The 26,836-nt window shown below is 43.8% G+C and overlaps 1 protein-coding gene and 1 pseudogene across 2 annotated transcripts in view; one reads left to right on the forward strand and one right to left on the reverse strand.

Annotated features, from left to right (window-relative positions):
* Positions 1-26,836, forward strand: part of CNST (consortin, connexin sorting protein) — a 115,356-nt gene that overhangs the window by 62,489 nt on the left and 26,031 nt on the right. For both annotated transcript variants that reach the window (XM_025387005.1, XM_025387015.1), the window contains exons 3-8: positions 2,554-2,759; positions 14,120-14,150; positions 16,227-16,313; positions 17,063-17,177; positions 24,988-25,009; positions 25,180-25,276. In XM_025387005.1, coding sequence (XP_025242790.1) covers positions 2,554-2,759; positions 14,120-14,150; positions 16,227-16,313; positions 17,063-17,177; positions 24,988-25,009; positions 25,180-25,276 — 558 coding nt within the window. The remainder of the gene's footprint in view (positions 1-2,553; positions 2,760-14,119; positions 14,151-16,226; positions 16,314-17,062; positions 17,178-24,987; positions 25,010-25,179; positions 25,277-26,836) is intronic.
* LOC112635153 lies at positions 19,333-19,974 on the reverse strand (annotated as a pseudogene).

The raw sequence follows: 26,836 nt of genomic DNA on the forward strand, positions 1-26,836 counted from the left end.
ATGGTCTGCATTTCTCATATAGCAACCTCTCTGGAGATTCTGAATGCTTTTGATGGTCAGAACTAGGAGGGATGGACCTGAGAACTTCTCTATGCAATCTCTTTGTTTTAGATAAGGAAACTATATAGGTCAGCGAGTAAAATGTCTAATCCAAGGTCTCTTGGAAAAATAATAGCAGAAAAAAGCTAGTCTCTTCCTCCTTTTCCAATGCTCTCTGATTTTATATTACTCTGTCCCAGCAAGGAATGTCATCTCGAGGTAAGATGGTTTTGTCTAGTAACAGTTATCTCTGAAGCTCATGTTGTTTAAGGCCTGACAGATAATCCTTTTGTAGTATGAGTCTTGTAAGTTTTGCTAATGTCTTCGGTGATTTAGTGTGACCCATCTGAGCCTAGATCATATTTTCCTTCCCCTCCTACACTTGGTGATTAAAGTACGATATTCTTTCTAATTGCCCGTTAGTCCCCTGCTGCTCTTAGAATCCTTAGACTTCTGTGGGCTTTTGGAACTTCTGCTGTTATGTTTCATGAATAATAGTCCCCCGTCTGTTGAAGTTTATCTGGTTACATCATTTTATTTACCAATGTATTGCTTTTTAATAAACTGTACATATCAGTAACATTGAATATTAAAGTAAGTGATCAAATGGATCAAGGAGGAAACTTGACCATTACAAATCGATGCTAACTAAATAACTGAGATAATCACAATGCAGGTTACCATTTTCATTATCCAGGACCCTTTTTTGATCTCCTTTAGGAAAGGGAGTCATCAATTCTGTCCTTTTTCCTTACCTTTGAAAGTTCATCCTTCTTTGGCAATAGTCCTCAAGGGTTTTATTTAGCTCCCTTTTACTAAAAACAAGCATTACAATATCTCATCTGTTTTTTACAAAGAAGCCTGGAGTAATACTCTGATAACTGTGGGGGAATAATGTCATCAACAAAAGAGTAGAATTTGGGAAGCTGACCTTATCACAATCCGTATGAGATTAAATGTCTTAGGCATAGTAGTGTGGCTGGAGAAAAGGGAAAGAAAACACTAATTCTCTTAGTTTCTTTGTAGTTCTCCGTGGAAAACTCCTTTACCCACATTGGCACCCTTTTGGTCTTGCTGCTATGGTGGTTAGAAAATTAGAAAGCAGACGAATCACCTATGTTTTTAGAAATACCCTAAAAAATGGCAGGCCATCACTGGGCCTTGTACTTCTAATGGCCAAAATGTATAGCGACATAAAGTGTCTAGAAGAGAATTCTCTAAAATCCAAGTAATCACTGTAGGTGATTTTTTTAAAGAAGCACAGCATGTGGAATTGTAGTGTTGAAGACACCATGCTGGATATCACTGGAATAACCCCTGTACTGCCAGAGTTGATCTGAGGTAGAAGATGACATCTTATACCAATTACTGTACTGCAGCCTAGCATAATACGAGGCCGAATATCAGGTTCAGAGGAAAGTAACTTGACTTCAAGCTCATGTTATAGGGAAAGATATGGATTTTATTAGAGTAGGATGGGCTCTGGGCACGCTCTGCGGGGAGGACGGCTTCAGTCGTGGTGTATACACACAATGGACTCTGGCCGCACTTCGCAGGGAGGACGGCTTCAGTGGTGGTGTATACACACGATGGACTCTGGACACACTGCAGGGAGGATGGCTTGAGTCGTGGTATATAGACACGATGGGCTCTGGACACTACAGGGAGGACGGCTTCAGTCATGGTCATACACATGATATTTCTGAAGAAGATCCTTTCCAAGGCAAACTAGCTAAAGGTATGCACATAGGCAGATAGTCTGTTAAATTTGAACATGAAAATTAAAACTGACACTGAGATTTCAGTGAAGGGTGAGGTTATAGTTTATAACAATGTTTAAGATTCAGTGTATTTCAGTAGCTGTTAGTTAAGTATTTATTTATTAGTGATTTTTTTTTTTTTTTTTTTTTTGAGATGGAGTCTCGTTCTGTCGCCCGGGCTGGAGTGCAGTGGCCGGATCTCAGCTCACTGCAAGCTCCGCCTCCCGGGTTTACACCATTCTCCTGCCTCAGCCTCCCGAGTAGCTGGGACTACAGGCGCCCGCCAACTCACCCGGCTATTTTTTTGTATTTTTTTTTTTTTAGTAGAGACGGGGTTTCACGGTGTTAGCCAGGATGGTCTCGATCTCCTGACCTCGTGATCCACCCGTCTCGGCCTCCCAAAGTGCTGGGATTACAGGTTTGAGCCACCATGCCCGGCCTATTAGTGATTTTTGAGAAGTTTGTGTTACTTTTTATTAGGAAAAACATTTCACTAGCCTTTAAGTCTGGCATCTGAATTCCTGCTACTCTCCTAGTACTCTCCTAGCATCTAGAAGTATTTCTGATGTTATCAGAGTTTAATCAGAAAGGCTCAACTTCTTTAGCAGTTCCATGTGATTAACACATTTACCTTCCTGTTCAGGTCTGTTTTAGTTTGGGCAAGCCAGGGCATCAAACTATATGTAATCGTTTTAATGTGTTACACCATCATGGGAATTGATCCTAACGTAGGCATTTTCTTTACTTCTTAAAGGACTGTTTTCAGGAGATATTGCACCTTTAATGCAAGAAAAAATACTAAGTGCAGTCACACATGCTGTTGGTGATGAAGAAGCTGCTGAAGTCAATGCTAATGAGCAGCCAGAGGCTCCGAAGCTTGTTCTGCAGTCTCTGTTTTCACTTATACGAGGTGAAGTTGAGCAGTTGGATTCAAGAGCACTTCCCCTTTGCCTTCATCAGGTACTCTGGTAAAGCCTTCACTTTCAGCCTCACGAAAATTCTCCTAGCAGCGTTTGGAATGATCTAAAATGCTGTCTTGGCTGGGCACAGTGGCTCACACCTGTAATCCCGAGGTGGGTGGATGGCTTGAGCTCGGGAGTTCGAGACCAGCCTGAGCAACATGGCGAAACCCCGTCTCTACAAAATATGCAAAAATTAGCCGGACATGGTGGTGCACACCTCTAGTCCCAGCTACTTGGGAGGCCGAGGTGGGTGGATGGCTTGAGCTCGGGAGTTTGAGACCAGCCTGAGCAACATGGTGAAACCCCATCTCTACAAAATATACAAAAATTAGCCGGACATGGTGATGTGCACCTGTAGTCCCAGCTACTTGGGAGGCCGAGGTGGGACGATCGCTCAAGCCTGGGAGACAGAGGTTGCATTGAGCTAACATTGCACCACTGCTCTCAGCCTGGGAGACAGAGTGAGAGAACCTGTCTCTAAATAAATAAATAAATATAAAAATAAAAAATAAAATGCAATCTCTGTAATTGATTGTGTCCCACTCATCACTTAGCCCAAGGGAAGGTGACCCTAGTGGGATATTTGGCATATTACTAATTGATGGCCATCCCTTGGCCTTGGATAATCCATAGTTTAAACAATGGCTCACTTTTTAAATCAGTAATTAAGCTGTGTACAGATAAATGTCAACATAGCAAGAGTTTGATAAGCATCTACCAGGTGCCAAAGACCCTGCTAGACACTGGGTAGACAAAGATTACTTAGCAGAATATGCCCTTCAGAGAGCCCCTGCGGAACAGGAGCAACAATTATATAGATAAGTAGTTGTGGAATTTTGTATTCAGTGTTAGAGTAAGCATAGTTAAAGATTCAGCAGCACAAAATGAGTGATTAATTCTGCCCTGTGGACACTTGGGAACAGAAGGTGACTCTTGAGCTGGGTTTTCCAGGCTTATTAGGCGCTCAGTGGATTAACAGAATGAGCTGGTCCAGGAAGAGATCAGCCTGTGAGAGCCATAGCTGGGATGTTATTGGAGATGAAGATGGAAAATGAGGAGGTGAGATTGAAGAGCTGGTTTGACATTAAGGCTTTATTTTTAGGGACTGGGAACTTTTAATTATAAGAGTGCCTGAATCAAATTTGAATTTTAGAGAAAGAACTCTTTTGAGGATTAGGAGGGTATATATGTTAGAGGATGGAGAGCCTGGAGACTGGGGAACCTTTAGGCTAGTGATGAGGAAACTTTTTTTTTTACATAAGAGCTTATTCAGAAGAAATTAAGATATTTGAGCTGCATTTTATTTTATTTTTTATTTTATTTATTTATTTATTTTTTTGAGACAGAGTCTCGCTGTGTTGCCCAGGCTGGAGTGCAGTGGCATGATCTCAGCTCACTGCAGTCTCCACCTCCCGGGTTCGAGCCATTCTCCTGGCTAGCCTCCTGAGTAGCTGGGATTACAGGTGCCTACCACCATGCCTGGCTAATTTTTGTATTTTAATAGAGATGGAATTTCACCACGTTGGTCAGGCTGGTCTCAAACTCCTGACCTCAGGTGATCCACCCTCCTCGGCCTTCCAAAGTGCTAGAATTACAGGCGCAAGCCACTGCACCCAGCCTGCATTTTATTTTTACATAAAATGAAAATAACTGGTACATGGGAATGGCGAAAGTGATTGACTTTTGTAATGAGAAATGAATACTTTTTAATTTTTAACCCATTTCCCATTTAGAAAAGCAAAAGTGCAGCTGGCTGCAAGTGCCCAGTTTCCCATAAACATGTTCTTCCAGGCTGAAGCAAATCTGACTCATTGTCAATGTGAAAGTAAAATAGAAAGACTGTTATTGGAGTTATTTCTAAACAGAATTTGTGTCTAATACTAATGTAACAAAAATGGATATGATGTTACATTAGGATTGGAGACAAGAGTATTCTCAGGGCAAACAGAAAATGGGATAAAAAGTAAAGTAGGCTGGGCACAGTGGCTCATGCCTATAATCCCAGCACTTTGGGAGGCCGAGGTGGGTGGATCACATGAGATCAGGAGTTCGAGACCAGCCTGGCCAACGCAGTGAAACCTCATCTCTTCTAAAAATACACACACACACACACACACACACACACACACACACACACACACAAATTAGCCAGTCATGGTGGCACGTGCCTGTAGTCCCAGCTACTCGAGAGGCTGAGGCAGGAGAATCACTTGAACCCAGGGAGGTGGAGGTTGGAGTGAGCCAAGATCGCACCACTGCACTCCAGCCTGGGTGACACTGTCTCAAAAAAATAAAAAGGAAAATAGGACCAGACACAGTGGCTCATACCTGTAATGCAGCACTCTGGGAGGCCAAGGCAGGCAGATTGCTTGAGCCCAGGAGTTCAAGACTAGCCTAGGCAACATGGAAACCTTGTCTCTACAAAAAAATACAAAAAATCGAGCCAGGCACAGTGGTGTGCGCCTGTAGTCCCAGCTACTGAGGAGGCTAAGGTGGGAGGATTGCATGAGCCCAGGAGTTTGAGGCTGCAATGAGCCGTGATTCCACCACTGCACTCCAGCCTGGGTAACAGATAAGACCCTGTCTAAAAACAAACAACAACAAAGTAAAATAGGTTTTGTCCCAATTCAGGAAAATGTATACTCTTACAAATTTGTATTACCTCCTTTATGAACCTGAAGAATGCCTTTGAGGAGATGTATACTCCTTCTGGCCTCTAAGCTGTCACGAACTCACCATTGTTGAGCAGCACCAACAGCAAGGCAGCTTTCTGATCACTCAGCTGTCTTTTTTTTTTTTTTGAGACGGAGTCTGGCTCTGTCGCCCAGGCTGGAGTGCAGTGACCGGATCTCAGCTCACTGCAAGCTCCCCCTCCCGGGTTTACGCCATTCTCCTGCCTCAGCTTCCCGAGTAGCTGGGACTACAGGCGCCGCCACCTCGCCTGGCTAGTTTTTTTGTATTTTTTAGTAGAGACGGGGTTTCACCGGGTTAGCCAGGATGGTCTCGATCTCCTGACCTCGTAATCCGCCCGTCTCTGCCTCCCAAAGTGCTGGGATTACAGGCTTGAGCCACCGCGCCCGGCCTAATCACTCAGCTTTCATTGCATTTGAACAGTGGATTACACGGCGATCTTTTCTCTCCTGAGAAAGATGAGAGAATACAGTGGTGGTTTAAAAGTATGGGCTTTGGCCCTACCACAAGCTAAGTGGCTTTTGGTTTCCTTTTGTAAAGTAATAAAGGATTAAATGAGATAATGCATGTAAAAGCACTTAACATATGTTTGACGTACAGTAAAAGCCAAAGAAATATTAAACATTTGAACTCTATTCTTACCGTCACTAATTCAGAGATTGCTCATTGGAAATCAAGGCTGGGGATCAGCAAAGAAATACTGATGCCATTAGAAAGCTGAGACATCGGCCGGGCGCGGTGGCTCAAGCCTGTAATCCCAGCACTTTGGGAGGCCGAGAGATCACGAGGTCAGGAGATCGAGACCAGCCTGGCTAACACGGTGAAACCCCGTCTCTACTAAAAATACAAAAAACTAGCCGGGCGAGGTGGCCGGCGCCTGTAGTCCCAGCTATTTGGGAGGCTGAGGCAGGAGAATGGCGGGAACCTGGGAGGCAGAGCTTGCAGTGAGCTGAGATCCGGCCACTGCACTCCAGCCTGGGCGACAGAGCGAGACTCCGTCTCAAAAAAAAAAAAAAAAGAAAGCTGAGACATCAGGGTGACAAGATTCGGTTGATGGTTGCCTCCTCAGCCCAAGAAGACAGAATACCCTGTCACCTCCCAAGGGACACACACATCAGGGAGGGATGGAGGCATACTTCATTCATTTTAGTAATTCCCAGCACATCACACGGTAGATTTCACCTAGATTTGCCAGTTGTTAACATTTTTATCAAATTTTTGCTCTTTTTTTCAGCTGGAACTATAGGCACTCACCACTGCGCCTAGGTAATTTTTGTATTTTTAGTAGAGATGGGGTTTCACCATATTGCCCAGGCTGGTCTTGAACTCCTGACTTCAGGTGATCCACCTGCCTCGGCCTCCCAAAGTGCTGGGATTACAGGCGTGAGCCACCGCGCCTGGCCTTTTTGCTCTTGCCCTTTCTCTTGTGCACTCACACGTATTTTTTCCATTGAAACACTTGAAAGTAATTTGCATTATGACATTTCGCCCCTAAATATTTGTGCATAAATCTCCCAAGAAGGAGGATACTCTCCTATATAATATACAAGGCCGTTATCAACCCCAAGAAATGAGTCACTGATGCAGTAAAATTATTTAATATACAATCCATGTTCAAATTTTCCCCAAGTAGTTCCACAAATGTTCTGTGTAACTATTTTCCCCCAATGCAGGATTCAGTGTGGGATGACATATTGCATTCAACTGTCAGTATTCGTTAGTCTCCTGTAATCCAGAATGCTCCCTGCTTTTCTATCTGTATCAATCTTTCTTTCTTTCACAGTGACATTTATGAACAGTCTTAAGAATTCATGTAGAATGTCCCATAATCAGGATTTGTCTAATTCTTTTTTTTTTTTTTTTTTTGAGATGGAGTCTTGCTCTGTCCGCAGGCTGGAGTGCAGCGGCGTGATCTTGGCCCACTGCAACCTCCACCTCCTGGGTTCAAGCAATTCTTCTGCCTCAGCCTCCTGAGTAGCTGGGACTACAGGCCTGCGCCACCATGCCCAGCTGATTTTTATATTTTTAGTAGAGATGGGGTTTCACCGTGTTAGCCAGGATGGTCTCAATCTCTTGACCTCATGATCCGCCCACCTCGGCCTCCCAAAGTGCTGGGATTACAGGTGTGAGCCACGGCACCCAGCCTAATTATTTCTTTAAGATTTGATTCAGGTTAAACATTCTGGGCAACAATTTACTTAGGTAACATTCCATACCCAATTCTCTCTTGAACTGATTCTAATCTGGCTTTTGTTCCCACCACTCCCCCAAAATTACATTGTAAAAGTCACCAGTGTTCTCCATGTTGTTAAATCCAGTGGTCAGACCTCAGTTTTCATCTTACTGGAGTTATTGGAAACATCAAGTTGATCACATACTCTGTTTTGAAGCGTTTTGCTTATTTGCCTTTTGGGAGCTCTTTTCTTGGCTTTTACCTCTTACATCACTGGCCATGCCTTCTCTGGCTCATTTGCTGAGTTCCCATATTTTCCTTTTTTTTCCCCCACTCTGTCACCAGGCTGGAGTACAGTGGCATCATCACGGCTCACTGCAGCCTCCATCTCATGGGTTCAAGCAGTCTTCCTGCCTCCGCTTCCCAAGTGGCTGGGACTGCAGGCGCACGCCACCATGCCCAGCTAATTTTTTAATTTTTTTGTAGAGACAGGGTTTCACTGTGTTGCCCAGGCTGGTCTCGAATTTCTGGCCTCAAGTGATCCTCCCACCTTGGCCTCCCAAAGTGCTGGGATTTCAGGCATGAGCCACCGCGCCCAGCCCTAATTTTTAAACACTGGGATGCTTCAGAGTTCAGTTCTTGAATCTCTTCTCATTCTGAGTTTACTTGCTGGGTGTTTTCATCCAACCCTGTAGGTTTGTCATATTTTTTTTTTTTTTAGACGGTGTGTCACTGTGTCGCCCAGGCTGGAGTGCAGTGGCACAATTTTGGCTCACTACAACCTCCGCCTCCCGAGTTCAAGTGATTCTCCTGTCTCAGCCCCCCAACTACCTGGGATTACAGGCACGTGCCACCACACCTGGCTAATTTTTGTATTTTTAGCAGAGACGGGGTTTCACAATGTTGGCCAGGCTGGTCTCAAACTCCTGACCTCAGGTGATCTGCCCGCCTCGGCCTCCCAAAGTGCTGGGGTTACAGGTGTGAGCCACTGCGCCCGGCCTGTCCTATTTCTTTTCTGAACTCCAGACTTAACTATCCAGCTACCCAAGATGTCGCATGGGCATTTCAAACTTAAGATTTACAAAATCAAACTTTGATTTTCTCCCATATCTACTGCTTTCCTGGTCTTACCTTTCTTGTTAAATGCCAACTTCATCCCTCTAGTTGCGGAGACCAAATGCCTTAAAGTTGTACTTTATTTACTTTTCCCTGCATCCAAATCCAATCCAACAGCAAGTCCTGCAGATCTACTTCAAAATATACCCAGAACTACTACTTCCCTCTTTCACTGCTACCATTTCAATACAGGACACCATCAAATCTCATCCAGATTCTTGCAGTAAATTTCTCACTATAGAGACCTTCCTGCCTTCACTCTCCCTTCCACTTAGTGCTTTCTCTCTCCATGACAGTCACTGTGATGTAGATGAAACATAAGTCAGATCTTGTCACTCCACTGTTGAAAGCCCTCCAATGGCTTCCCTTCTCATTTAGAATAAAAACCAAAATCCTTACCATGGCCTACAAGGCCCTACATGATCTGGTCCTGTTAGCCTCCTAGATCTTCATTACTAAGATTCTCCTTAACTCACTCCTTTCCAGGTTCACTGGCCTTCTGACAGCTCCTCAGATATACCAACGATGTTCCTACTTCAGGTCCTCTGGTATCTCCTATGTACTCTTTCTCAGGAAGCCACTAGATGATGTGCTCCAGCAAAACAAGGGAGTAAACCAAGAAACAGGAAGGTGTGAGATACAGGAAACTGGGAATCCTACTCAGGAAGGAGGTGAAGGGAATCTAAGTGAAGGGAGATTTTAAGATGACAAGATGACAGCTGTATGCCAGGAAGGAGAGGGTCACCAGTCCTGTTTAGAGTGGATCACAAGAGTCTGGGGAGAGGCTTTTCTGTCATTTTCCTGTTTGTAGAACTATTTGACTCCTTAAAGTATAGACATGTAAAATTTGGATGAAAATAAGAACTAAAAGAAGACATAATTCCGGCATAAGGTAATAAGAGCATCTAGGCTAAAGTGGTGACAGTGGAAATGGAGAGGGATGCATTTGAGATCTTTGGAAGGAAGAATAACTAGGACTTGGTGTAGGTTGTTGTATTAGTCAGGGTTCTCTTAGAGGGACAGAACTCATAGGATATTTATATATGTCCTATATATATTTATATATATAAATGGGAGTTTATTAAGTATTAACTGGCATGATCACAAAGTCCCACAATAGACTGTCTGCAAGCTGAGGAGGACAGAGAGAGCCGGTCTAAGTCCCAAAACTGAAGAACTTGGAGTCCGATGGTCGAGGACAGGAAGCATCCAGCATGGGAGAAAGATGAAGGCTGGGAGGCCAGGCCCATCTCTCTTTTTCACGTTTGTCTGCCTGCTTTATATTCCCTGGCAGCTGATTAGATTGTGCCCACCAGATTAAGGGGGATCTGCTTTTCCCAGCCACTGACTCAAATGTTCATCTCTTTTGGCAGCACCCTCACAGACACACCCAGGATCAGTACTTTGTGTCCTTCAATCCAGTCACGTTGACACTCAGTATTAACCATCACAACTGTAAAAAGGGCATAAAGGAGAAATCAGAGATGACTGTAGGATATCCAGTTTGGGGGGAGTAGTAGTACCATTAACAGAAATAAGGTATTCGAGTGTGAGAACTAATTTTAGGAAAATTGTGGTTTAAAAAGTGGTATATAATATATAGAATAATATGTGCTAAAGGCCAATGGAAATACAACGACATATACTTGTATTTTGAGCTCGTGGAACTCTTAAAAATTCTGTTTTAAAGTTCTTGTTCTTAGGTATGAGTGGTCTTTTTTACACTGACTTAGTTAATATGACTACAGATTAGCTTTAAATGTTTAACTGAAGTCATATGCTTGGGAGATTTTCATATAGAAACGCAGGCCCTCCCTTGGGCCTCTTTTGTAAGTGCACGTGGGCAGAGCCCCCGGGACCTAATCACCTCCCGGAGACCCCCTTCTTCACACTATCCCCTGGGAACTTGGTTTCAAAATATGGATTTGTGAGGGGGACACAAACATTGAGGCCATGGCCCTTCACAGTGTCTTTTTTTAGAGAGTTCCTGATTGGTAAAAGAAGGAAAACCAGAATCACCTTACAACTGTTACCTTCCCAGCAGGTTTCAACTTTGTCACATGATTCTACTCTGCACCTTGCAATTCATTCCGAATCAGACTCAAAAACCATTTTAAGCACTTACTGCAGTGTGCTGGGCATTATGCTAGATACACATTCTCTCTTTCTTTTTTTTTTTTAATTTGTATTTAGTTATTTATTTTAATTTGCTTCCTGTACCTGGGCAGCAAACACAATCTCTGTTTCAATCCTTATGGCAGCCTTGCTTTATACACCTCTGCAGCTGTAAAAACTGCATTATTGGCCGGGCGCGGTGGCTCAAGCCTGTAATCCCAGCACTTTGGGAGGCCGAGACGGGCGGATCACGAGGTCGGGAGATCGAGACCATCCTGGCTAACACGGTGAAACCCCGTCTCCACTAAAAAGATACAAAAAACTAGCCGGGCGAGGTGGCGGGCGCCTGTAGTCCCAGCTACTCAGGAGGCTGAGGCAGGAGAATGGCGTGAACCCGGGAGGCAGAGCTTGCAGTGAGCTGAGATCCGGCCACTGCACTCCAGCCTGGGCGACAGAGCGAGACTCCGTCTCAAAAAAAAAAAAAACAAAAACAAAAAAAAAACTGCATTATTGTCCCTGTTTTAAGATAAGAAAGTTGAGGCTTGAGATGCAAAATGACATGTCCGGGGTCACACAGCTGGTAAGTGACAGGGCTTGGACTAAAACACAAGCCATTCACCTCCAACCCCATGTTCTTTCTGCTCTACTGGGCTAGCTTTCAGATTTAGAAATATGCTTCAAAAAAAGTACATCTTCTCTTCCTGCTAGACTTGCAAGGGGGAGATTTTTAAAGGGGAAATACTTTGTGTATTTATTTCTAGGATGACTTTTTACCTGGAAATGTCTTTTACTTTTACTTTTTTACTTTTGAGGCACTGGGTTTCATAACCTTCTCTGCATAGTTACTTTATGGTATTAGAACTGCTACAGAAGCCTGCAAGCTAATTGAACATTGTATTTCTGCAGTGCCAAGAAATCTGGTTACATAATAGTTATGGACCCCATCAAAACTCCTCAAATAAGAGCTATTTATAAATAACCATGTGCCAATTGTGTGCAGATGCAAAAAGGCAAGAAAAATGGCTTTGAAGGGCCAGACATTTTATTTTAATGGGCAACCTGAAACTATATCTCATACCATGTATAGAAAGGAAACTGTGTAATACCATAGATGTTTTCATTGGGAGTTTGTACTTGAAATGTTTTTTTCTTTGTTTTTTTGAGACGGAGTTTCACAGTGTCACCCAGGCTGGAGTGCAGTGGTGCAATTTTGCCTCACTACAACCTCTACCTCCCAGGTTCACGTGATTCTTCTGCCTCAACCTCCCAAGTAGCTGGGAATACAAGTGCACACCACCACACCCAGCTAATTTTCATGTTTTTAGAAGAGACAGGGTTTCACTGTGTCGGCCAAGTTGATGTCAAACTTCTGACCTCAAGTGATCTGCCTGCTTCAGCCTCAAAGTGCTGGGATTATAGGCGTGAGCCGCCATGCCCGGCTCTGTAATTGCAGTGTCATCATTGATTTCAGTTAGGTGTAACGCACTAGTATGCTGGAACCTGCTAGTACTGACATATGAGAACCATGTTTAGTGACGCCCATCACATTGGTAGCTTGACGTCGGCCATGGTGGGAGTATTGACACCGCTGAGATGAGCAAACACTGCAAGCCGGGGCTCTCCCCAACACTCTGGAGACTGTTAAACATTAGCACACTGCTGGTTACACCATCATATGAAATTCTCATTTTGTAAGCTAAAGGAATGATTGAAGATTGGCAGTTGACTTGGTTCATACCACTTTTAAAACATATTATTAAAAAAATAAGCTGGTAAAAGATAACCAGGTTCTTAAAAATCAGTTTGTCCCTGCAAAATCCTTAATATAACATAAATATGGAATCAAACTTTATATTAACTGAAAACTAAACATTTATAGAGATGATTGAGTCAGTCATCTACATTGCTGATGGAAAAAATGTCACATTTGTAGGATTTAAACTAGGCAAATATTTTCCTTTAAAAGTGTGCTGTTTCCCCTGGGGGGTTTGGGAAAAACCATTCCTTTTTATTGCTAGCTTATAGCTTTGACTTTATTACTCTTTGCCTTGGCAGTTTACCTGGAAAATGGAGATAGTGATGTATAAAGGTTATACCTTTTTTTTACTAGAGACAATCTGTGGAAACTGTTTTTTGGTTGTTTGGTTTGGGGTTTTTTTTTTTTTTTTTTTTGAGATGGAGTTTTGCTCTTGTTGCTCAGGCTGGAGTGCAATGGCACGATATCAGCTCACTGCAACCTCCACCTCCCGGGTTCAAGCAATTCTTCCGCCTCAGCCTCCAGACTAACTGGGATTATAGGCATGAGCCACCATGCCTGGCTAATTTTTGTATTTTTAGTAGAGATGGGGTTTTACTGTGTTGGTCAGGCTGGTCTTGAACCCTTGACCCCAGATGATCCACCCGCCTCAGCCTCCCAAAGTGCTGGGATTACAGGCATGAGCCACCGTGCCCGGCTAGAAACTGTTTTAAAAATACAGAGTTTATGCAATATTTCAGTGAATATTTTTAGTTTTAGTGATCTGTTCATAAATGTCATATCTAAATAAAGATCTAAAAATATCCCGAAGTTTTTAGAATCAAAGAATCTTTAAGTGTAAAGATATCTTAGAATGAATCTGGTAACTGACAAGCCTGAACTGAGACCAGCTCCTGAGTCTCGGAACTCTTTATCTAGTGTTCTTTACCGTGTGCAGCACTGTTAGCGCTTGGCCTGGCCTTTTGTTAAATATCAGACCAGACCAAAAAGTCAGTGTCCTGTGACGTCCTCAGCCAATAGTTTGTGAAATAGGAATGAAATAAATAGGATGTTGAGGTCTCACGTGACTTGACATATTTCTACTTTTTAAAAATTTATTTATTTGCTTCACAGCATTTGAAAGGAATATTTCTACTTTTGATTTACAATAAACAATCGTTTTTTCGTTTGTGTTATATTTTTGTAAGTCTCTAACATTTTTCTCATTCTTTAAGAGTTCTAAACGCTAATGAATCAGGGAAATTTGCTTTGACTTGAAGTAGAGTAGGAAGAATGATATGTAAACACCAAAGAACGTCTCTGCTTTGCTTGAGATGAGTAACTTAAGAATTGCATCCTGTGCCTACAGTCAGATTTCTTCTGAACTGGTGAATGTAGTTTAAAAAAAGAGTTTTCTTAGTTTGATATCAAAAACATTTAGAATTGCAAGATCTTAATTTGTTTCAAATTTGTCTTCTCATCCAAGTGTTAATTTAATTTTCTCTGTTTTTTTCTTTGTTTTTAACAGATAGCAGAGTCCTATTTCCAGGAGGAGGACTGTATCCTTTTCTTAATTACATGAAGAAATTTTTAGAACTCTTAGAGAACCATTCATTTTTTTTCATTGAAGTATATTTTACATGTAATAAGAATATACAGATCATATGGTTTCAGTGGTTTTGACGGTTGTATGTGCCCACATAACCACCTCAGAAAGCAACATGTAGGAAATTTCTGTCACTCCACAAAATTTCTTAGAACCATCCAAAGTTTACCTTCATAAATGGGCCTTAATTTTACTAAAGCAAGTATTTGTATTTATTGTTTGAAAGAAAAGTTGTATTATTTTAATTATTTTTATGTGCAGAACACTCAACAGTGTACATTTAACCCAGTTTAGTGGCAAGTTCTTTAGCCTTTGCCTTTTCAAGCTTGGCGACGCAAGCCACAGACTTGGGACCCGGGACATTGCCGCGCCAGTGACGGCGGATCTCATCGTATCTGTCATTGTCATTGGTTCTGATAGCTTCCACCAGCTCAGCCACAGCGCCTTTGCCTTCCGAGTTCACCTGTGTGACGGCGACAGTGGTACAGGTCTTCCTGTGGACTAGACGGCCCAGTCTTGCCTTCTCCCTGATAGTGCAGTAAGGGACCCCCATTTTACAACACAGGGCAGGCAAGAAGGCAACCAGCTGGAAGAAGGCATTAGCTGAAGAGTGTATTTTGACCAAAAGCAGTAGATTTCAAAGCTAGCTTGGTAGCAAGCAAGAGAGAGAGGACTTCTGAGTGATCATGAAGACAAAAAGCGAAACAGTGAGTTTTTCTCTTCCTTTTTTCTGGGTCGGCATTTAGAGCATTGCCCAGGGGAAGGTAGGCAGTTGGACAGTGTATCCTGACCTGACAAGATGCAGATCTGTGTGACACAAATGCGAAGGCGAAAGCTCACAGGATCATTTACAAAGAATTAGAATCACATGATGATGAGGGAAATCACTGTGGCAAGTTAATTCAGTGTTTACAAAAGACCATGTACGTTTTTGCTCTGTCATTGTTTAGGCCTGTGATCTTTTGGTCTTGCGGGAGAAAAGCATTCAGTGGGAAATAATAAGGATCAAGGTGACTTGAAACAGAAACACTGGACCAGAGAGTCACATAGGTGCTTGACAGAAAGTAAGGAGAGAAATTAAAAAGGAAACATGTAGATTCCAGGATTCCATGTAGTCCTGTTTCCTTAAATTACTTTTGGTTGACTCTGCAAGCAGACATTCCTTGAACATTAAAACCTTCTTTTAGTTTCTGTTTGCTGATAGTGTGGAATCCAAGTAGCTATTGCATAATATGCCACATTAAAATTTACCTACTTCAAAACCGAGAAACATTACTAGGCTGGGCGAGGTGGCTCACACCTGTAATCCCAGCACTTTGGGAGGCTGAGGCAGGCGGATCACTTGAAGTCAGGAGTTCAAAACCAGCCTGACCAGCATGGTGAAACCCCATCTTGACTAAAAATACAAAAATTAGCTGGGCATGATGGTGCACACCTGTAATCCCAGCTATTCTGGAGGCTGAGGCAGGAGAATCACTTGAATCCAGGAGAGGGAGGTTGCAGTACGCCGAGATCGCACCACTGCACTCCAGCCTGGGTGACAGAGGGAGACTCTGTCTCAAAAAAAAAAAAAAAGCTGGACGCAGTGGCTCATGCTGTAATCCCAGCACTTTGGGAGGCTGAGGCAGGCAGATCAGGAGGTCAGGAGTTCGAGACTAGCCTGGCGAACATGGTGAAACCCCATCTCTACTAAAAATACAAACAAATTAACCAGGTGCAGTGGTGAGCACCTGTAGTTTCAGTTACCCGGGAGGCTGAGGCAGGAGAATCACTTGAACCCGGGAGGTGGAGGTTGTAGTGAGCTGAGATTGCGCCACTGCACTCTAGCCTGGGTGACAGAGCAAGACTCCATCTTGAGAAAAAAAAAACGAGAAACATTATTTTAGACATGTTTAAATTTAAAAATATTTAGAGTCCTCTCATGTTTTAGTAAGCTGCAAATTTCTCAACATCTATAGGACATTGTTCTTCAAATATGGGAATAATGTAAATAGTCTGGATTTCTCTTTTCCTTAAATGTTCTATTCAGATGAGAAAGCAATGAAATTCATTCAGCTAGAACGATTGTATCATGAGCAATTGCTTGCAAATCTTTCTGCCATTCAAGAACAGTGGGGTAAGTACCGACCAACATGGCATGTGGAATTAGCAGTAATCCAACAAGTCACTGTCTACAGAATTAACATATTTGACCTGGTTTTATAAATCAGAAAATAGATATTTCCATAGACAAGTTAATGTTGCAAACAAAATTGCATTTTTTTTTTTTTTTTTGAGACAGAGTCTTGCTCTGTCCCACAGGCTGGAGTATGGTGGGGCAGTCTCGGCTCACTGCCTCCTGGGTTCACGCCATTCTCCTGCCTCAGCCTCCCGAGTAGCTGGGACTACAGGCGCCCGCCACCGCGCCCAGCTAATTTTTTGTATTTTTAGTAGACACAGGGTTTCACCGTAGTCTCGATCTCCTGACCTTGTGATCCGCCCACCTCGGCCTCCCAAAGTCCTGGGATTACAGGCATGAGCCACCGCACCCGGCCAAGAAAATAGCATTTTTACCACAAGTCTGTTCTGTTGTGAGAAGACTTTTTTCTTTGTATTTTGCTCTTCATATCAATGCCAAGAAAAGAATACTTTCAACTATTTGCATTTTTCCTAATCACATTTCATGCCCTACTGGCTCATTTCGTCTCTAGGATGATATTTACTTATACTGAAAAGTAGTAAGTTAGCTATTTCTAACTGTTGGGTTGTTAGAGAAGATAATTTTGCGTGCAAATCTTTATGAGTGGTGCTAGTTAACTGTTTTTGTTTTTTTGCTCCTAAATATGTTTTGTAAGAGCCAGTGACTAACAAATACTTTAAATTTAGAAACAAAATGGAAAACTGTGCAACCACAGACAGTCACGCCTCTAAGGAATTCAGAAAAGGGATTTAATGGTGAAGATTTTGAACGGCTTACTAAAATTTGTGCAACACATCAAGAGTAAGTATATCAGAATTTCGTTAGAATGAATTGGAGTAGAATATTGAAGAAGCATTATAGCATTGAGTATCCATTTCTTTGTTTAATGTTTTCAACTGGAGACATTAAGATGGGCATAATATAATTATTGCAAGGCTCTGGTATTGGTTTAAACCCAGGGAACGCGTCAACAGACAACACAAGGCCGTGTGGAGCAACACGCTGTTTTAATGAGTGCCTGGGTGCACGTGGGCTGAGGCCTAAAATGGCGTCAGCACCGCGTGAGGACGGGGCAGGGGTTTTACAGTCTCCTGCAAACAGGAAGTGTCCGTGTCTGATGTAACTGCCACGTGGTACCCGGATGGCCTCTCTCTCGATCCTCAGGGATACCTGTCTTCTGGCCAGCCCTCTTCCTGCTTCTGCTGTCTCACTGACCCACACTGCTGGCACAAGTGGCCTTGTGCCTTGGGACTGGGCCTAACTACTTCAGGCATGACATAGGGGTGGCGTGGGCACCTCAGAAACAAAAGAGAAAACTTAATTTGGGGGATTCCTGAGAGACGGGTTGGCATCCACGGTGCCGTTGTAGCAGGAGCATCGTCTGGATCGTCTGGTGGTTTACTGTGGTTTCAACAAGAGTTTTAATGGCTTTATCACTGGGATAACACAAGGGAGAAACAGGAGGACCCCAGTGGTGAAGATGTCCGTCCCTACCAGCGTTTTACATCCTCCTAAATTAGAGAACCACCCCCTAGAAGGTTTTCCGGGTCCCATCTCTTCCAGGTTTGGACTGGTCCTTGGGCTACTTTTCCGGTGTTTGAGGCGATTTCTAGAACCGCTTTTCCATTATCGTCTGTTAAGACAGCAATTGGAGATATTAAACTCACCACAAACCCCACCCTCTTCTGCTAATAAGTACTTGTCTAGTGCCAGCCTGTGTTGATAAATTGCCGCGCACATTTGGTTTTGTTGTTGCGCGAGCATTTCCAGGGCTGAGGCGGTTTGGTTGGTGATGGTCTCTAGAGCAGCCTGTGGTCTGATTATTCTATTTAGCGTGTATATGGGATGACCCTGTGAACCAGCCTCCGCCCAGGTGGCAGGACTGTAATATTGGATGATTCGTTGCGGAGGCCACTCGTCCTCTTGCCATCTTTGGCTTCCTCCTACCTTTAAGGACTGTTTTTCTCTGGTTATCATACACAGGGACTCTGAGGGTGTTGCCCGCCTGCTTTGGAAGTAAAAGGAATCTGGGTTTAATTGTGGCTAGGCAGCAAGTACCTTGCCAGTGATAAGGTAGCCATGAGTAAGCCTGGGTTCCACATATCCAAAGAATCCATCCGGGCGGGTCCATCGTAGGCTGGTGTTCATGGTATTGTGGCATAGTGCACTTAGGCGGGGGTGTGCGGCCGAAGGGTTAGTGGTGTTTGTACAGTTCCAGGCCTTTGTTAACAAGACACAATTGAAGTAGCTTAAGTTAGAAGGAGACCAGGCTCCGGGGGGTAACCTTGGCCACCACTCAGCTGTGGAGGTGTTGACTGTTAGGGTTTGATGACAGGGGTTTCGCCTACGGCACGATGGGTTTTATCAGTACACTTGTGGGATGTTCTCGCCATCCCTCTTTTTTTTTTTTTTTTTTTTTTGATACGGAGTCTCGCTCTGTTGCCCAGGCTGGAGTGCAGTGTCGCGATCTCGGCTCACTGCAAGCTCTGCCCCCGGGTTCACGCCATTCTCCTGCCTCAGTCTTCCAAGTAGCTGGGACTACAGGCACCCACCACCACGCCCAGCTAATTTTTTTTTGTATTTTTAGTAGAGACGGGGTTTCACCGTGTTAGCCAGAATGGTCTTGATCTCCTGACCTCGTGATCCGCCCGTCTCAGCCTCCCAAAGTGCTGGGATTACAGGCGTGAGCCACCGCGCCCGGCCCTCACCGTCCCTCTTACTGGGTTGGTAGGTGTCCAGGACTGCGGGCGTTCCTGAGGAGTGAAAGTGAGGCTGGGTTTTTGAAATACTAGTAATTAAGGGGGATGTCTGTGCCGTGCCACAGCCACTGTTCACTCGTACGAGCTCCCCCGCGCGCCCAGCGATTGGACACATTCGTGGTGAGCCAGATGTGCTTTCCTAGATCTACAGACAGGTTTTTTCCTGGCTTGGGAAGGGACACGTCTGCTTGTAGTTTTTATATAGAGGGATGGAAGTACCACGGGTGATTTTCAGGGTAGTTGTTGGTTTTGAGGCTTTTGCTTTGGCTACAGTCTGTTCTCTCTTTATGTCCTCAAGCACTTGAGTGTTTATTCCCCATTGTCCAATTTTGGTGAAACAAAGCCAGTGCTTCCCTTTTGGACATATAGCCCCATTACAACTGCCAGATACTCCTGGATTTTTTACTTTATAATAACTCTTTCCTGATTCAACACATTCCTCGACTAAGGTTCCCCAACAGGATCTTTCTGTATGAGTGTGGTGATGAAGGACTGTTGACATGAGTATGCTGAGTAAAGAGTGTGGTGATGAAGGACTGTTGACATGAGTGTGGGATGAAGGACTTGACATGAGTATAATGATGAAGGACTGTTGACGTGAGTATGCTGAGTGAAGAGTGTGGTGATGAAGGACTGTTGACGTGAGTATGCTGAGTGAAGGATTGTCACATCTTTCCTCCGTGGTGGAAAGACTGATAGCACTCACAGCAGCTCTGAAGGGCTGTTGTGGACAGCAGGGCGGCTGCTGATGGTATAAGGATCATGGTGAGGGATATTCCTGAATGAAGACTTCTGGTTGGAAGTGAGGCACAGCATCTGGTTGGGTAGATATAGGCCATATCTGGAAGCAGGTGTTTAGTCTTCCTTGTGTTTTGGTTTTAAGAAGAAGAAAATGTTTTGGTTAATTTCAGCTTGGTAGGAGAAATTGGCCTGGACAACCACTTATCTGTTAATGTTTTGGAGGAAGAAGTAGCCTTGGGGGTGAATTTGACCCCGGTACAATGGACCCAGTCGGGGAGTCCTTGGACTCTCACTGCTGTTGGCGTGCTGAGTATCACCGTGTAGGGGCCTGTCCACTTCGGTTGTAGCTTTTTGTGAGGGTCGGGTTGGCTGATAAACACGTCGGTGCCTGCAAGACAGTTATGTTGAGAGGACAAGGAGGTGTCGGCAGGGAGAGGCGTGGCCTCCTTGCCTGCTTCACGAATGAAAGTCTTTGTATGGATTAAGGAGGGGAGGTAATTCCGGAGTGGCTCAGAGTCTGGTAAGGGTGGAGGCCCTGAGACAAAAGCTCATCCATACATGATTCCAAAGGAACTATAAAAAGAGGGTGCTTTTGGTGTTGCACGAAGTCTCATGAGGGCGAAAGGGAGATTTCTCGTCCACGACTGGCGGGTTTCTAGAGCCAGCTTGGTGAGTTGGGCTTTAAGGACAGAGTTGACCTTTCCTTTTTTTTTTTTTTTTTTGAGACGGAGTCTGGCTCTGTTGCCCAGGCTGGAGTGCAGTGGCCGGATCTCAGCTCACTGCAAGCCCCGCCTCCCAGGTTCACGCCATTCTCCTGCCTCAGCCTCCCGAGTAGCTGGGAGTAGAGGCGCCCGCCACCTCGCCCAGCTAATTTTTTTTGTATTTTAGTAGAGACGGGGTTTCACCATGTTAGCCAGGATGGTCTCGATCTCCTGAACTCGTGATCCGCCCGTCTCCGCCTCCCAAAGTGCTGGGATGACAGGCTTGAGCCACCGCGCCCGGCCGACCTTTTCAACTTTGCCTGAAGATTGAGGCCTGTAAGGGGTATGGAGAACCCGTTTTATTCCTAAGGATGTAGAGACGCCTTGGGTAATTTGGTTGATGAAGGCAGGCCCATCATCCGACTGGATGGATATTGGGAGCCCGAAACAGGGAATTATATGCACCATGAGAGTTTGTATGACGACATTTGCACCTTCTGAAGTTGTTGGGAACGCTTCTACCCACCCGGGGAAAGTACTGACAAAGACCAGAAGGTAGCGGAGCCATTTATCAGGCGGCTTGTGAGTGCATCTACCTGCCAGTCTTGCCCAGGTTCTTCACCCTGGGCTTGGTGGTGAGAGAAAGGCGGCGGCCAGAGGGAGCCCTGGGGTGACACTGAGTGGCAGATAGAGCAGGACTGGGTGATCTCTCGAACACGGCTGGAAAGGTGAGGACAAGTGAGAATAGGGCGGAGACGTTGCAAGAGAGATGTGTAGCTCACCTGGAAAGAGTTGTAGAGGCTTCGGAGGATCGGCGTTGTTGGAGCGTGAGGAAGAATGAAGCACCCCTCCTTGATGTACCACGGTCCTTGCTGTTGGAGGTTCTGGGCCTGTAAGTACTCCTTTTCTTCTGAGGAGTAAGAGGAAAGAACAAGGACAGGCACAGAAACTGGCCTTGCACGGTTGTGGAGCCCCTTGTTTGGCCACCGGATCTGCTAGCGCATTTCCAGCCGATACAGGATCGCCTGGGGTTTGGGGGCCCCTGCAGCGAATGATGGCAGCTTTCTGCGGGCACCTGGCAGCCCGAAGGAGCTTGTTCATGGGAGAGCCGTGTATGACAGGAGTGTTGTTTCCAGATAGGAAACCTCTTTCTTTCCAGATGGACCAGTGTGAGTGCGCTGTGTGGAGCACATAACGATAATCTGAATATATATTGATCTGTTGTCCGGCTGCTAGAGTGAGAGCTCGAGTGAGGACGATGAGTTCAGCCTTTTGGGAGGTGGTGCCTAGGGGAGCGGATTGGCTTCACTAGTGTGGGCGGGTGACACTATAGCATAGCCGGCATGTCGGCGTCCTTGGTAAGTACGAAGGAGCTGCCAGCTGCAAACCAAGTAAAGGAGGTGTCTGGAAGGGGTTGATCTGTGAGGTTTGGAAAAGGTATAAGAAAGGTTTGAACAGTGTCCACAGAAGTGTGCAGGGTCTTGGGAGGTAGTGGCTTCAGGTAAGAGTGTGGCCGGGTTTAGATGGGAGCTGGTTAGCCCGATGATTTGGGGGGTTTCTATGAATAGAGCATACAGTCGGAGGAGCCGTGGGGCAGACATGAGACTTAGTACACTGCGGTGAGCTAGCACATCTTTGATGTTATGGGTTGAATAAACTGTTAGGTTGGCATGAAGGATAGTTTTAGACTTTCACAGGTGAGGACAGCAGCTGCCACCAGTGCTTGGAGACAGGCAAGCCGTCCGAGAACTGTAGTTTCGAGCTGTTTAGAGAGGTAGGCAACAATCGGAGGGCGAGTCCCTTAGACTGGGTTAGAACACGTAGTGCAACTCCACGCCGTTCGTTGAGATAGAGGGAGAAAGGTTTGGTGAGGTCTGGGAGAGTGAGGACGGGGGCTGAGGTGAGAGCCTTCTGGAGTAGATGGAAGGGTTGGGTAGTAGGCTGTGCAGGGTTTAAAGGCTCATGGAGAGGGCCTTTAGCAGCTTAGTGTAACGGTTTGGCAAGTAGAGCGAAGGAGGGAACCCAGAGCCTAAAATAGCCCACTAGTCCTAGAAAAGAGAGAATTTCTTGCTTAGTTTGCGGAGGTAGGAGGGACTGGAGGAGGGATATGCGGTCGGTGTGAGCCCTCGGGTTTGCAGGGTAAGAGCTAGGCCAAGGAAGGTGACTGAGGGGTGCATATTTGTGCTTTCTTAGGGGAGACCCAATACCCCCACTCTGCCAGGAAATTGAAAAGAGAGATAGTATGGACGTTGCAGTCTTTTTGAGAGAGGCTACACAGGAGCGTATCATCAACATATTGAAGGAGAGTGGACAGTTCTAGGAATAAGGTACAGAGGTTGCGAGCAAGGGCCCGGGTTTCAGCATCAGGTGCAAGGCTCTAGTATTGGTTCGAATCCCGAGACTGCACCAACAAACAGTACAAGGCCATGTGGAGCAACACGCAGTTTTAATGAGCCCCTGGGTGCAGACGGGCTGAGGCCTAAAATGGCGTCAGCCCCACGTGAGGACGGGACCGGGGTTTTACGGTCTCCTGTAAACAGGAGGTGTCCCTGTCTGATGTAACTGCTACGTGGTACCTGGATGGCCTCTATCCGTCCTCAGGGGTAGGTATCTTCCGACCAGCCCTCTCCCTGCTTCTGTTATCTTGCTGACGGGCACTTGTCACACAAGTGGCCTTGGCCTTGGGACTGGGCCTGAGAAGGGAGGAGTTATTCATCTCCCCCCCTGGCTTTCAGGCCCCGGGGAGAATCTTTCATTTATAGGTTCCTTTCTCAGTTTTTGTTGAGTTTCTTACCCTGAACTCAATAAAAGGTCAACTTTATGTAGGTTCAAAAGATTCTTCTGATTAGATATTTTAAAATATAACTTCTGATTTTGATCTCTTTTTGATTAAGAGATGAGCAGTTCAGATGGACAGAACTGTATATTAGGGCTTTTGATTCTACTTGCTAATGTTTCTGTGTTACAGTAAAAACATGACATTTTTAAGAGTAGTCTGATGCTGGAAAGCTAATAGAATATAGTATCTAACCAAAATCTTGCGAAAGGAAAACTGTGTTTACCAGGTAATTTTCAGTTGCTTGAATTGTATCAAGGAGCTGGATTTTTTAAACTAAAGAATAATAATAATAAGGCACTTACTTTTTAAAAAAACATCCTTATTCGGAGATCCAGATTTCTGAGGACAAAGGGACACAGTAGTGTTGCACTAGTGCAAATTTCTGGAATTTAGAACATGAATTCTCCATACAAAGGCTAAAAGACTTTCCATTCTGTGGATAACTTTTTCTCCTTTTCTCTCAGAATCAATGAGAGTAGACTAAAGCTCTGTCTGTTAATAGGCAGTGCCAGGTGATTGTCGCGTAGTTCATGCAGCAGGTAAAGAACTCACTTACAAATATTTATTGAACATGACATCAGCATGGTGTCTTTATGCTTCAAAATTTAGAGAATTCCCCCCATGTCATTACTCTTAAATTTTTGAATATTTAAAAATATTTTCAAGTTATACATAAAGTGTACAAGCTTGATGAGTTTTTGCATAAACATATGTCTATGTGACTACCAGTCTGAGCAAGGTACAAGATACGGAACATTCCAGCCCCTCAGAAGGCTCCCTCATGCACCTGCCAACTTCGTACCCACCCCCAATAGTAACCACTGTCTGGACTCTATATAACAATATATTTGCCTGTCCTGTAATTGTATATAAATGGGATCATGCAGAATATAGATTTTTAGGTCTAGATTCTTGCACCCATCAGTATGTCTTATTCCATGTTGTTGCATGTAACAGTGGTTTGCTCTGTTTTATTGCAGTACAGATTTCTTGGATGACTATGCAGCAATTTATTCATTCTATCATTAGTAGACGTTTGGGATGTTTCTTGTTTTGTGAATATTATGAATAAAGTGGCAATGAGCATTTTTGTGTGTGCCTTTAATGGATATGTACATTCTGTTATCTTGGGTATTCCCTAACGTTTAATATTTATACTTTTTATCTGTTTCCATGGAGAATTCCAACAAAATTATCTTCAACCATAATCTATTTTAGACCAAAATGACATAAACTGAAATTTTTTAAATATGTGTATGTGAAATCGTCTTTATTTATTAGCAAAAGGTTAGCATTCTTTTTTTTTTTTTTTTTCTTTTGGAGTGCAGCGTTGGTAGCTTCTTTGGGGGTTTCCAGTTTAATTGGCCATCTAAGGAGATTAACACATGATATAGCTGCACTTTGAACTATGTGAGCCAGTGGTAATGTTTCAGCCGTGGAAATGTTCTGTGCTAATATTAGAATCCAGAGAAGCTGTATTTTTTTATAGCCATTTCAGTGACATTTGTTTGGAAGCGTATTGCTGCTGTAATTTTTTTTTTTAATTCTTTTTTCTTTCTTTTTTTCTACAGTCCTCTTTTATCCAAACATAAGGTAAGAAATTGTTTCTTTTGAAAATATTTCTAGGAAAAATGTTTGTGTCATATGTCTGTTGTATGGACTATTTTGGAAAATAAAGAAACCTTTCCCAGGTTATTTTCAGCTTCCTAGTTTAACACAACAGTTTTCCCAAAAGTTGGGTTTTCTCGTTTTAAACTTTTTAGATAGCAGCTGTGGAGAAGTCCCAGGAAGGGAAATGCTCTACGCAGTTACGAGTGTCTGAAGATCCAAAGGAAAGAGGAGCTGCCACCAAAGAGTCAGGTATGTTTTAACTTAAGCTAGGGAGCAACGGGAAAGATACCTGCCTCCTCTGATATTTTACAAGTGTTACCTCTGATTTGCTGTGAGGGATCTTTTCTTTTTTTTTTTTGCACTTACATTTTTGTACCTATACCTCTCCTAGAAAAATAGCAAAACAAGAATTTTTATATTGTTTAGCTCCACATTTTAGACTTCTGGTAGTAGATACCATAAAATCTAAGTTCTTATAAAAACATAAAATTCTTATGTTTTCAGTAGGTGGTTATATATATATCTAACAGAATAAGCAAAGATGGTACAAAATGCTCTGAAATAGAACTGGCGTTGGTACATTCATACATTGTTTTCTGTTTAAAAACCAAGAGTTATTGTATGCACTTTACCAGAAATTTGTTCTGTCAATTTAGATATTTAAAACTCTGTATCTTGATAATTCATAGCAATTTAATTTCTCCCCTTTTCTGTTTACTAACATATGATATACTTTAGTTTGTGTATGTATTTCTAAAGCATTGATGACGATTTCCTACCACCTTGTGCCCTTATATCAGAAGATTTTAAGAGGCTTTCTTCTAAATGTTTCGCATGTTGCTCATTATAAAAGCTTTAGAAAATAAAAATAAATGAATATGTTTTAGGGTTTTTTCCCCTTGACATCTAATTTTACTATTAATGTATATTTCCAGGTTTTATGTTACTGGGCCTGAGAGCCCTGATACTGAAGAGGAAGTGTCAGGTGTTTTGGATGAGTTGCCCTGAAGTGATGTGATGATGATGATGATGATGATGATGATGATGTCATGATTAGCCTTTTGCCCTCCCCCCCTTTTTTTTGAGACAGGGTCTCACACTGTTGCCCAGGCTGGAGTGCAGTGGCACCATCACGGCTCACTGCAGCGAGCTCCTGGGCTCAAGTAATCCTCCCGCCTCAGCCTCCCCAGTACCTGAGATTATAGGCACACACCACGGCATCCAGTTAATTTTTAAATATTTTTGTGGATATGGAGGTCTCACTGTGTTGCTCAGGCTTGTCTGGAAGTCCTGAGCTCAAGCGGTCCTCTCACCTCGGTCCCACAAAGTCCTGGAATTACAGGCATGAGCCACCATGCCCGGCCAGCCTTTTACTCTTTACAAAGTATATTTTTATTCTTTCAAATCTTACTTTATCTCCTTTTCACTTCTGAGACAAGCTAGGGATGTTGCCTTGGGTCAGTCCTGCTAGACTCTGTTCTTCCTGTCTTTCCTTTTCCAGTCATTTTTATATCAGAAATCACCGTAAAATGAGCTTCATAACAATCTTAAAGGAGGAAAAATATCACAAAGCTGCCCAGTGTGGGTGTGAACGTGTCTCTGTGTTGAGCACATTGAGAAAAGTGCTATTACAGGCTGTGCATTTGAGTTTGAGACTTACTTAGCATGGTTGCTGCCCAGCACCTCCTTCAACTTGGCCTCTGCTTTGATTCATGTGGTACAGATGGGGAAACTGAGGTACCAAGTTTAGTCACTTGCTTGGTGCTTTGATTCACAGCTAGAACCTGGGTCTTCCCATTTCTTTCCTTT

This window comes from Theropithecus gelada, chromosome 1 (genome assembly GCF_003255815.1).
Source record: "Theropithecus gelada isolate Dixy chromosome 1, Tgel_1.0, whole genome shotgun sequence".
Lineage (NCBI taxonomy): Eukaryota > Metazoa > Chordata > Mammalia > Primates > Cercopithecidae > Theropithecus > Theropithecus gelada.